Source organism: Ochotona princeps, chromosome 9 (assembly GCF_030435755.1).
Source record: "Ochotona princeps isolate mOchPri1 chromosome 9, mOchPri1.hap1, whole genome shotgun sequence".
NCBI lineage: Eukaryota > Metazoa > Chordata > Mammalia > Lagomorpha > Ochotonidae > Ochotona > Ochotona princeps.
The window spans coordinates 25,136,206-25,149,160 of record NC_080840.1 but is presented as its reverse complement, the minus strand read 5'-3'; the positions used below and the strand labels follow the sequence as shown (position 1 = coordinate 25,149,160).

General features: G+C 37.2%; 1 protein-coding gene across 2 annotated transcripts in view; it reads left to right on the top strand.

The window, feature by feature from the left end:
- Window positions 1-12,955, top strand: part of PKHD1L1 (PKHD1 like 1) — a 153,742-nt gene that overhangs the window by 114,969 nt on the left and 25,818 nt on the right. For both annotated transcript variants that reach the window (XM_058668547.1, XM_058668545.1), the window contains 8 exons: window positions 2,401-2,549; window positions 2,632-2,754; window positions 3,264-3,375; window positions 3,456-3,572; window positions 5,757-5,922; window positions 8,346-8,578; window positions 8,768-8,935; window positions 11,718-11,875. In XM_058668547.1, coding sequence (XP_058524530.1) covers window positions 2,401-2,549; window positions 2,632-2,754; window positions 3,264-3,375; window positions 3,456-3,572; window positions 5,757-5,922; window positions 8,346-8,578; window positions 8,768-8,935; window positions 11,718-11,875 — 1,226 coding nt within the window. The remainder of the gene's footprint in view (window positions 1-2,400; window positions 2,550-2,631; window positions 2,755-3,263; window positions 3,376-3,455; window positions 3,573-5,756; window positions 5,923-8,345; window positions 8,579-8,767; window positions 8,936-11,717; window positions 11,876-12,955) is intronic.

Sequence of the window (12,955 nt, the reverse complement as noted above, 5' to 3'; positions counted from 1 at the left end):
TTCCAAGAAAACATTCTGTCTGAAGAAAAGGGATACACTTTTATGCAAGACTGTTGTTCTAAGTTGATGATCCAAAAACTCCAACATCAACCTTAGCTCTTAATTTAGTTGAGATTAGAATGGTGAGAGCTTCTCCCAGTGCCTCTTTTATACAGCACTTCTAAACAGAATGGCACATGCCGCTACTTTATTCTTATTATTTTAAGATTTAGTTATTTATTTATATTGGAAAGTCAGATACACAGAGAGGAGAAGAGATAGAAAGATCTTCTGTCTGCTGATTCACTCCCCAAGTGCCCACAACGGCCAGAGTAGTACCTCTCCCAAGCCAGGAGCCAGGAGCCTCCTCCAGATCTTCCACACGGGTACTGGGTCCCAAGGCTTTGGGCCATCCTCTACTGCTTTCCCAGGCCACAAGCAAGGAGCTGGATGGGAAGTGGGGTCACTGGGATTAGAACCAGAGCCCACAAGGGATCCTGGCACGTGTAAGGTGAGAACTTTAGCCATTAGGCCACTGCACCAGGCCCAGGCTATTTTATACTTAAGTCAAAACTTCTATGCATAAAAAATGTCAGAGTAGATGAACAGACAGTTCTTGGATACACTTTACTAGACTGGTAGAAAACAAGAATGAACTGAACATCTGACTATAGGGAAACTGGGGCATTTTACATTGCTGGTTGGGGAAACTTTAGAATAGACACCCAAATCATCAATGCATTTACCTTTACTTCACTTCTACTGAGTTAATAGTTGCTTTTACACAGTTCAAAAAAACAGATATGTGAATAAAGTTATTTATCACTGCATTATCTGTGTTAAGCAAAAACCACAAACTGCCTTGGCCTTGTGTCCTATACTGGTATACAAATTGTAGAAAGTCAAACATTGAATCACTAATCCCCCTCTCAAAAACAAGGTGGAAGAACTCAGTATACTGATATGGGAAATCTACAGGATATTCTACAAAATAGACTGAGAATGTAGAAAGCCTAAATAATGCTGTCTTTGTATAACATGTCTTGTGGAAGAAAATAATGTGTACAGTCTCTGTATTTATGTAAAGAGATAATTCTAGCATAGTTATATCTTAACAGCTTTATTAGATACAATTTAAATACCATGAATTTTATCTGTTTTACTTGTACCAGTCAATATGTCTAATTTTTAAGTTTCTTCCAATCAGTATTTTTGTCAACTAAAAACTATTGGATTTAAACTAAGTTTACTTTGCAAAATATCACTCATAGAATAAAAAGTTTTTCAACAAATTTAACTGAATACTTAGTATATGCTCTTATTAAATATTTTAACTTTAAAGCTTGAAATCTATAATTTCTATGTTACTGTACAACTTATATTGAGTTGTTGTTATGATGTTTTGGGAAATCAAGCTATGACTCTTTACAAATAAGTACAAAAACATGTAATGTATCCTTCAGTGAATTAACATTCTGAAATGGTTGACAGCATTTGTAAGGATATTTGGATTGATAGCTACTGAAATATGAAACATCACAGAAGAATGGAACACTTAAGTTCCCTTCCATTAAGTTACTAATCCATTGTCCAGGGTGCTTTGAAAATGACCTTTGCTCAGCCCAGGGTTAGAGCCACATTTGGCCATAGAGTTGATATGGGTTATTGCATTCCAGTTTAAAACAATCCTGAATTAGGTATTACATTGCTTAAACAGAACAACAATGAGGTTCTAAGAGGTTAAACAACTTTTCCAAGATCAGTGACACATTAACTCAGCTAAAAATTATGCTTCAGGAATATAGTGGTGAATGAGTGAGATGGTGCCTCCTCTAAATAACCTCATGTTCTAACAGGAGGGACGAGATGGCTAATTCACAAATAACGAGTGAGATGCCATCAAGTGAAACAAAACCTTATTCTAGTGTACAGTCTGATTTTCTGTTGTGAACCATATATTCAGGGAAAGCTTCAGCTGGAAAGTGGACTGGCCAGAAGGACAAGAATCAGAAAAGTGTTCAGGGAAAGCATTTCCCAGGATGAAAATTGCATCTTTACATTTCAAGCTGAGGTTTGCTCGACTCTAACCCCAAGAGCTTTCTAATAACATCCATGTTTAAACAGATATTATAATTACATATTATAATTCAGATGTGTTAACACCATATCCAGTGTTTTGCAAATAAATTGGCACATAATCATTCTTCTGAGCAACACCAAATAGATAAATAAGGGTCAAGACTGAAGATAGCAAATCAAAGCACAGGCCTGTGAAAATGTTTGATTATCTTATTAAAATCTACATTGGAATTGTACATGTGTGTGCTTAGTGAGTTTTAATATATTTAACTGGCTTGATTTGTTAACATCCTCTAGCCCTACCTGTAATGGTAACACTCACATTTCCTATTTTCTTCCAAGGTCAGGCTAATTCCATGGAAAAGTGGTTCAACAATGAAGCCCACGGAGGTTTATATGGTATCTATATGAACCAGGACGGCCTACCTGGATGTTCTCTTATACAAGGATTTACCATATGGGCATGTTGGGATTATGGAATTTATTTTCAGGTAAATGTGATTGAAGATGGTGATAGTTTATTTTCTTTTATGATTGTCCTTTGTACTGTGAAACTTACAAATTGCATTTTAGGCCATGGAGAGCGTGCACATCCATAATGTGACCTTGGTGGACAATGGAATGGCCATTTTTCCAATGATTTACACACCGGCTGCTATAGCTCACAAAATTTCAAGTAAAACAGTGCAGATTCAGGTAAGAAATAAATATAGTCACCTTACAGGGAAAGAACAACTGGGAGGAGGATGAAAGTACTAAAGAACTAATAATTCCTTCACGTTTCCCCTTCATTCTTTGCTCTTACTGCTCTCTGCCCAGAAACTCTTCACTTTTATCTTTTTTTCCCTGCCCCCACCATTTCCTGCTTATCATCCGCTGACCTTAAAGGAATCAAATATCAGTTCTACAAAAATGTTCCTGAACCAGCTTTGTTGGTAATGACAGTCACTCCACTTTTGTTCCAGGGTTCCTCAAATATATTTCCATGATGGAATTGTAGGAAGCTCTTACATGTAATTATTTACCTGTCTGTCCTCCCTCTCCCACTTTGAGAGGCCTTCTAGTCAGGGCAGCAAGCATGTTTTTTTATCTCTGCTGAATAAATGTGCTGTTTGTGTTTAGTCAGTCTAGAATGCAGTATTATGTACTATTATGTTCTCTTTGAAGAGCTACAGCTAATTCTATACATTTTGTCTTTTTAACAGAACTCATTAATTGTTGGAAGTAGCCCTGATTTTAACTGCTCAGATGTCCTAACTAACAATGATCCCAATATTGAACTCACTGCTCCCCATCGGAGTTCCAGACCTCCATCAGGTGATAAATTTGAAATTGTAGTGTTAGTGCTCATACAAATGAAAATTCAATTTAGGCTAACCTTTTTCTTTTTGTAAAAGGTGGAAGAAGTGGGATTTGTTGGCCAACCTTTGCTTCAGCTCATAACATGGCACCCCGGAAGCCCCATGCAGGCATCATGAGTTACAATGCTATCAGTGGCCGTTTAGACATCTCAGGCAAGTTTAAATATGGGCTTTCACAAATCTGTTCAGTGAAGTTCTATAAATGTTAATAGAGGAAATGGAAGAGCAATGTATGAGACATTTTCATTCTCCCCTAGATTATTAGTGTGTAATTGCAGAGCGTAATTGAGGCAATTATCCCATTGCGATCCCATTGTCATTTGTCCATCATTAACCTATTTTGCCAAAAGCAGGTTCTTCAATCATAGGCAATATTGTGCAGTTTATTATGTAATTGATCACTCCGAGTCCTGGGTACTGGTTGTGAGACTCTCTAAGTAAGAGAGGAGAACTATTCCAGGAATATATTGCAATACCAGTCAACTCTGAGTTAGTACCATTTCCAGGGTACAACAATCCCAATGTTATCAGCCTCAATCTAATTAATTAAACAGCAGGGTAGAAAAGACTCATCTTTGGCTTCTGTACCTGGCAATTTGATTAAAATATGAGATTCCAGCAGTAGCTACACTGACCTTGAAAAGCAGGGGCCCATGCTACTGATTCTGCAGAGTCTCCATCTCCAACCCTAGACCTCCACTTGTAAAGCTATTGTGCAAAGTGACTGAAGACAGGGATTAGCTGACATCTGTTTGACAAATCTTATTCATCAGTGTTTGAGAAATTCTTCTGTATTTAATAGCTTTGGTAGGCAATAATGTGCCATTTGTACCCACTTTCAAATGGAAAGATTTTTCTCTGAAGATTCAATCTAACACCTTCCAGGAGTCCAGTGACTAGCCTAAGTCACACAACACTCTGAGTCCATATTTATCCTTACTTCAAAGACCATTTCACTCTCCATACAAAGTAGATGACCCTGTATCATACCCAGATTTCTATCCATTAGAAGAATCTTCCCCGGCCCGGCATGGTAGCCTAGTAGCTAAAGTCCTCGCCGTACACATGCTGGGATCCCATGTGGACACCGGTTTGTGTCCCTGCTGCCCCGCATCTCATCCAGCTCCCTGCCTGTGGCCTGGGAAAGCAGTCAAGGACAGCCCAAAGCCCTGGGACCCTGCACCCCTGTGGGAGACCTGGAGGAGGCTCCTGGCTTTGGATTAGTTCGGCTCTGACTGTTGTGGCTGCTTGAGGAGTGAATCAATGGATGGGAGATCTCACCATCCTCCTCCTCTCTCTGTTTATCTGACTTTCCAAGAAAACATAAATAAATCTTAGAAAAAGAAAGAGAAGAATCTTCTTATATCACTCACTCAAAGGCACCACAATGGTGCTGAAATGCAATCAATTCATTCCTGTATCACCACTTTCTTCCGAGCCTTTGGACAATTATCTCATTTTGTCCACAATTATGGAAGTTCCAGGAATTATATTTCATTTAACTGTGTCAATTACTATTTCCAAGTTTCCAAATATTCCAACCACAAATTAGAACTGGATATATTAATGTAAAATCCTGTGTAAAGTAAGACCTGTGTTCTGAGGTGTTTGCTCCTTCTGAGGTCTCTGCATGATTTATCTTCTAATAAGAGTAAGAACATATATACATATATGAGCATGTTCTTATAAAGCAGAAATATATATACATATACCTAATATGCATATATATGCATATTCAGCATAATCTGAAAGCTAAGGATTGAAGGGTGTTTTCTAATACACTCATATCCCTAACTTTGATATATAATGCTTGTTTGGGCTGAGAACTCAACCAGTTCTTAGATTTTGAAGTTCTATTAATGAAACAATGAGATCCTGAGCTTTTCTTACCTTAGATTAATCGATCTATGACTGCGGGCTTGTTAGTAATTTCCATATCTGGTAGTTGGTACTTGTTATAAAAGTTTGTGCTGGCCACGGGGTGGATTGATTTGAATGACGGGGTCATATTTATCTCAGGCTTACTCACATATGTAGAGGTCACAGAATTCTCAGGAGCACAAGGGGAGAGCAAGCCCTGACCTATATAAGCATCTGCTTATGCTATAGTGGCATGCTCAAGTCCAGAGAAAATGTAGGAGAGGTTTACTCAGTGGGATAGATATAGGAAGACAACAGAGTATCACAAATGGTGGAAGGCTTATTTACTATGTCAGGTAAGAGCTCCATGTTTAAGACAGCATCACAAGATTTGTCTGGTTGAGTATGTGTGAAATGTATCTGACTTTATGACTTTCTTCAGGGGAAAAAGTTACTTGCTCTTCTTTATATTTTTAGGTTTAACATTTGTTGGATTTAAAAATGTTTGCTCAGGAGAAACTAATGTGATATTCATTACTAACCCTTTAAATGAGGATTTACAACATCCAATTTATGTGAAAAATATACAACTGGTTGATACAACTGAACAATCAAAAATATTTATACACAGACCTGACATAAGGTAAACTACACAACAAGTGACTTTCTCTTTTCCTTCATTTGCAGTTTTCTATTCTCCCTTCTAAAAGTTCCCTCAAAACTTTAATTAGCCTTATAAAAATTCTGAATACTTAATAATGTGAATTAAATGTTCTCAGTTGAGTTCTTAAAATTGAGCTTTAATGTGTTTATTTTTCCCACTGTGTTTAATGCACTGTCAGTAACATCATCATAATGTCACCATTAAATATAAAGATGGAAATGAGATCTGAAGTGTGCCCTGTGTTAATATCTCTCTGTTAAGAGCCATTTAAAAATAAGATATATCCCTATCATTTCTTCCCTTTTTTAAAATTGTTGTTTCCTAAATGTCCTATCCAGAGCACTCTAAAATATGTTTAAACATTAAATGTCAGTCATTATAACTATGATGATAAATATATAAAAACTTACAACATGAAAATCAGGTGGTATCAAGATTTTTCCAGGACCTTGTCACATACTTACTAAGTTACAGAAGAATATAACCACTAACTGCTAATTTTTATAAGGAGTAAAAACCAGGGCCCAGCACAGTAGCCTAGCAGCTAAAATCCATGCCTTACACATGTCAGGATCACATTCAGGCACTGGTTCTAAACCCGGCAGCCTCACTTCCCATCCTGCTCCCTGCTTGTGGCCTAGGAAAGCAGTTGAGGACAGCCCAAAGATTTGAGACCCTGCACCCACGTGGGAGACCAGGAAGAGGCTCTTGGTTCCTGGCTTTGTATTGTTAGAGCTCAGGCCATTGTGGTCGCCTGGGGAGTGAATCAATGGACAGAAGAACTTCCTCTCTGTATATCTGACTTTCTGATAAAAATAAAATAATTTTTAAAAAAAATGTAGTAAAAACCAGATCTATAACAGCATTAAATAAGAGGCATTTCTCTTAGAAATCTTTGACCATTTTTGATTTAGGCAGGTAGAGAAGAAATACTACTCCATAATTTAATAAAGATCATTTTAGAAAATTGCAAATTTTTGTAAATAGTTTGATTTTTTCTGATTTTGTTTTGATGACAGCCACATACTTATTTGTGATGTGAAAATTTTTAACAATTTTCCCTAATATTTATTATTTTATATTGGAAAGTCAGATTCACAGAGAAAAGGAGAGACAGAGAGAAAAATCCTCCATCCACTGGTTCACTCCCCAAATGGTTACAATAGCCAGAGTTGAGCCAATTTGAAGCCAGGAGCTTCTTCCAGGTCTCCCATGCGGTACAGGTCCCAATGCCTTGAGCCATCCTCTACTGCTTTCCCAGGCCACAAGCAGGGAGCTGGAAGGGAAGTGGAGCTGCCGGGATGGGAGTCAGTGCCCATATGGGATCTCAGTGCATGCGATGTGAGGGCTATAGCCACTAGGCTATCGCACTGGGCCTGTGATCTGAATCTTTACTTATGCCATTGAATCACTGTTCACCTGCATTCCTTTTCTTTCTTTAATTTTTGGCTTAATGGAATTCTCCCTCAACAGAAAGTTACTAGCTTCTATTTAGGTGTCATTGAATCCATAATTTTATTATCATCTGAAATATTGAATCTTCAAGCATAATCTCTTTGAACTCTGTGCTTGCAGTAGACAAGACTGGTACTCTCTCATCCCTTCCCCAAATGTTCTAATTGTTAGTGGTAAAAACCTGTGGCTGCCCTTGCTTTCAGAACTTGACTTTCAGCCAACGGGGACCAGCTTTAGGAAGCCAAAGACCTCTTAGTGGTCACGGAAAATAACAGGTCAGTTCAGGAGGACAATCCTTCTTCCTTGTCTTAGGGTGGTAACAAGTCTGTATTACAAGCTGTACTCCAGACATTTCTGCAGTATCATAGGAGCTAGTCTACAGATCCCTAATATCTCTCTCTGTCTCTCACACACACACATTCTTTCTCTGTTTATACGCATGTGTGCAAGACAGAGAGAGATAGAAACTCTACCTTACTTTTCACATAAATAAATCTTAAAAAATAAAAAGGAATGGGTAAAAACATTAAAAGTTTCCTGAAAATATAGAACTTTTCTGTACCCTGTAACAGAGTATAACCATTCAACTATTCTGCAGGCTAACATTAATTTATGATCAATAACATGAAATGTAATTTATGCTGAATGACTATGAAATCTATCATTCCAAGAATATGAAATAGCAAAATAAGATTCTAACTTTATATCCCAAGGCACAATTTGTGCTTTTGAAATGTTAATGAATTCACGATAACAGACCAAATCAATACAATAGAAAAACAGACCTCATAAGAATACTGACTCCATATACTACTTTGTGCCACATTAAATCTCTTCTGAAAGATTCACTTTTTTCTCTTTGATACTCTATTATCAAATACTGAAGTGTATTCAAATTGCTCTTTAGGAACAATGACCTAAATCGTTGATTTACCTTTTCTCTGCAGTAAGGTGAATCCATCAGATTGTGTAGACATGGTTTGTGATGCCAAAAGGAAATCTTTGCTCAGAGACATGGATGGCTCCTTCCTAGGGAACTGTGGCTCAGTGATACCTCAAGCAGAGTATGAATGGAATGGAAATAGACAACTGGGAATTGGAGACTACCGAATTCCCAAGGTGATGCTCACCTTCTTGAATGGAAGTAGAATCCCTGTTACTGAGAAAGCACCTTATAAAGGTTTGTTGGATCTTATTCTGTTGCTAGTCCCATGTTCCTGAAACAAAATATCTTTATAATTTTCATGACTAAAATATAGAACCAGTAAGATAAGATACTGTCTCTGTTTCTTAAAGAACAAGAAAAAAATACACATGCATGTTTTTGTGAAGATCACTTTTCATTGTTGAAATGTTTACCTGTTTCTAGGTATTATTAGAGATTCAACCTGTAGATTCATTCCAGAGTGGCAGAGCTATCAGTGTTTTGGGATGGAATATGCAATGATGGTTATTGAAAGTCTGGATTCTGACACAGAAACACGAAGACTTTCACCAGTGGCTATAGTGAGCAATGGATATGTTGATCTCATTAATGGTAGGCTTTCAATATAAATGAACTGGTGTTATTCAAAACATTTGCTTTTATTATATGTAGGGACTCACAACTCTTGCCACACAAAACTAGTAAGCATGCAGCTTCCTTGTCTTCTATTTATAAGAAGGATTTGTATGCATGGAAAAGGCCTGACATTTTAGTAGTTCTCCACCCAGGAAATCCAGGACAGTTATTTTAAATTGAATATTAGAAGGAGGTAGAAAGGGGGGAGGAATAGAAAAAGCAAGAAATTTGCTTCTGGAGTTACCTTTAATAAAAATTCACTGATAAAATGTTGTAAGTATTTTGAAAAAAAGAGCACATCTGTGAAAATACAATTTTCCTTACATAAATTTTAAAATGAGGTAGGCGTTTTATCCAGCGATTAAGAGGGCAGTTAAGATGGTCATGCCACATATTAAAGTACCTGGGTTTAATCCCTGGTTCCAGCTTCTGACTACAGCTTCTTGCTAATATAGAGCTAGGGGGAAAATAACTGATGTTTCCAGTAACTGAATTCCAGCAATCAGCGTGGGAGACCAGGACTACACATGCCAGCGGCTGCCTAGAAACTGCCTGGCCCTGGTCGCTGTGGGTGTTTGTCAGGTGAATCAACAGATGAGATCCTCCTTCTCTCTTCCCAGCTTTCTCTTTATGTTTATTTCCTATCTTCTACTCTATTTCTCTATCTTTGGATGGGCAAATGCATAAATAGATAGATAATGATAATGTGTTATTTGAAATACTTGAGAAGGGGAATTGTCAACCTACTTATTTTTTTCTTTCATGAGTCTTTGAAAGATGTGTCTGGTAACCCATTTTATTTATTATTTATTTTTTCTCATGTCTGATGAATTTGTCTCTTGAGGGAAGTTTGTCAAACTCCAGAGTCTAGGTTGTTTCCATTTTTGTCACACGTGGCTCTAGCACAGTGGCAGGTAGTTGTTCCTGTTGTGTGAAGATCAATTTAGAACACCAAGAGTTTCTGAATGAGTTAAGACCAACTTCTATATAATACTGAAAAGATAGGGCCGGGATTCAATTCATAAACCAGAATAATGTGAAAGCTCAAAGATTAGTTCCTAGGTAGTCTCAGAAACTTTTAAGCTTAGAGCACATTTTATATACTGTATTAGCCAAGTTTCTGTATTCTGACACTACTATAATATGTTCAAAAATACTGTAGGAGTCAGCAAAATAACAAAACCTACAAAAGATACACATTTAGGAAAAATAAATCTGTTAAAGAGGATGGAATGAACCAAAACAGAGTTTCCCCAGACTTTCACAATTTTAGAGCTTTCCTCACTTTTGGGAACCCAAACTGCAGTCTGCTTGCTTGCAATGGCATCTAGTAAATTCATTTCTGACTTTCAGATTTTACAAAGCAGAGCTCAAGAGAACAAATATAGAGCGGCAGTCAGTGAATGATGAAAGAATGATGGGGTTGCTTTCAAACTGCTCTGTTTATGCTGAAGAAAGATTTCACTGCATTTATTTTTGCATTTCCTTATTCTGATAGGAAGTAAAAAGTTTCCAGTTGCAACAATGATATGACATTTCTCTTTAAAATGTATTTAAACTTTAAATAAGTTTTAAGTAAATGATAGTAGCATGCAAAAATCACAAAGGTGATGGAAAAATCAAACTTTGGATGACATGAAGTCATATGAATAATGTTTCGTAACTCTGAATTTTTCATTTTACATATACATATTTCTAATATTATTTACACAGTATACAAAAGGTATATTTAAAAATAGGATTGTATGCCAAATGAAAACTTATATTCTCTTTGAACTTTGGAAATTTATATTGGTTAAACATTTGATTAAACTTTAGCTACAAATATTAATAATTTTTAAAATAAGCCAGAAATCCAGCAAAATTCATAAATTAAAAAATCAAGAAACATCATTATTTCATAGCTAATACAATGACTTATGTATGCATAATCCTAGCCATTTTAAAACTGAGGAGAAACAGGGAATTTCCCTATGAGACTCACATTATACCTGTTCTGAAAATGTCTGAATCTAGGGAAGTGCGATGCTTTCCCTTGACATTCTGGAGGATCTGATGGGGTGTTATATCTCATATTATTTCAGCTCATTAATGATGTTGGTATTCCAACAGAAGCAGTAGTCAGAGTCTTTAACAGAAACGTACAGAAATTTAAATTAGAAGGTTAAAGACTATATCAAAACAATCATGTTTATTGAATTCACAAATTATTGAACAGATGAGTAATTGAAAAGTAGTGAAATAGTGGTTCAGGTACATAAATATTCATACTTTTCAAGATGGAGGCCCCATTTTTAATAGATTAACTCTTACTGCACATTTCCTAGCAAAAATCTTGAAAAAGCTAGTTCCTCATTCAAACTAACAACTGATATGGGGGAGAAAGGACCAAACATTCTCTTCCTCACTCAGAGGTGTAGGGTCAAATATAATTATTCAAATGGAGGTCATGAAAATCTACTGTTTCCCTAAGTGACCTTTCACTACAAATATTCATCAGTATGTTAATTTAAACTTTCCTTGGGTAGTATAAAAGTAAGGGTAAAAGGAATATGCTGCTTTTGCTGCTTTTCTTTTTAAGTCAAAACTTAGGCAACAACGTAAGGGCTGGATAGTTGGTAGATGGATATTGGTTATGAATGCTGAAAATGCTTTTGAATATGACCACTGTATTTCATTAAGACAGTTAATTTTTTTTAACTTTGTACTAAACACATTAATAATACAGGAGGATGACTTTACATTTGTGTGGATTTAGGCCCACAAGATCATGGGTGGTGTGCCGGATACACGTGTCAGAGAAGATTGTCCCTGTTTCATAGCATTGTGGCTCTGAACAAATCTTATGAAGTTTACTTTACTGGTACCACTCCCCAAAATCTTCGACTAATGTTGCTTAATGTAGACCATAACAAGGTAAGGTAACATAGAAATAATGTCTTAAGTTATTGGAGTTGATTATTTGCATTTATCTGTGTTTGCTAAGAACTGTGTCTCCTTCCCCTTTCTTTTTAACATGATCTTAAAGTTCATTTTTTTTAATTTTTTTTTAAAGATTTATTTATTTATTACAAAGTCAGATATACAGAGAGGAGGAGAGACAGAGAGGAAGATCTTCCGTCCGATGATTCACTCCCCAAGTGAGCCACAACGGGCCGATGCGCGCCGATTCGATGCCGGGAACCTGGAACTTCTTCCAGGTCTCCCATGCTGGTGCAGGGTCCCAATGCATTGGGCCGTCCTTGACGGCTTTCCCAGGCCACAAGCAGGGAGCTGGATGGGAAGTGGAGCTTCCGGGATTAGAACCGGCATCCATACGGGATCCTGGGGCGTTCAAGGCGAGGACTTTAAGCCGCTAGGCCACGCCGCCGGGCCCAAAGTTCATTTTTAATAACCCATCAGAGTACTATTACTAGCAGATAGCTCGTATCAACTAGAAAGTATAGGAGTATTAAATACCTCACTCCATTAAACAAATGTGTTTAATTCTATTACTCTATATATAAGCTGTAACAGTGATGCCTATGAAGGTTAATTTTTGATTAGCAAATAAACCTGAATGCTTACTTTTATGTAAGCATAAATAGGGTACAACCAAAACTTATCACTTGGAATCATATCTTGCTTCTTTTATGCTGCTATTAATTCATATGTTAGAGATACTCCTTGGGCCTGAGGTGGTATCCGAATAGCTAAAGTCCTTGATTTGCACCCGCCAGAATCCCTTATGGGTGATGGTTTATATCCCAGCTGCTCCACTTCCCCTCTGGCTCCCTGCTTGTGGCCTGGGGAAGCAGTAGAGGACAGCCCAAGGTCTTGGGAGCCTGCACCCATATGGGAGACCCTGGGGAAGTTCCTGGCTCTTGCCTACTTAGGTGTGGCAGTTGCAGCCACTTGGGGACTGAACCAGCAGATGGAAGCTCTCTCTGTCTCTCCTCTCTGTAAATCTGACTTTCCAATAAAAATAAATAAATCTTTTAAAAAAAGTATACCTCT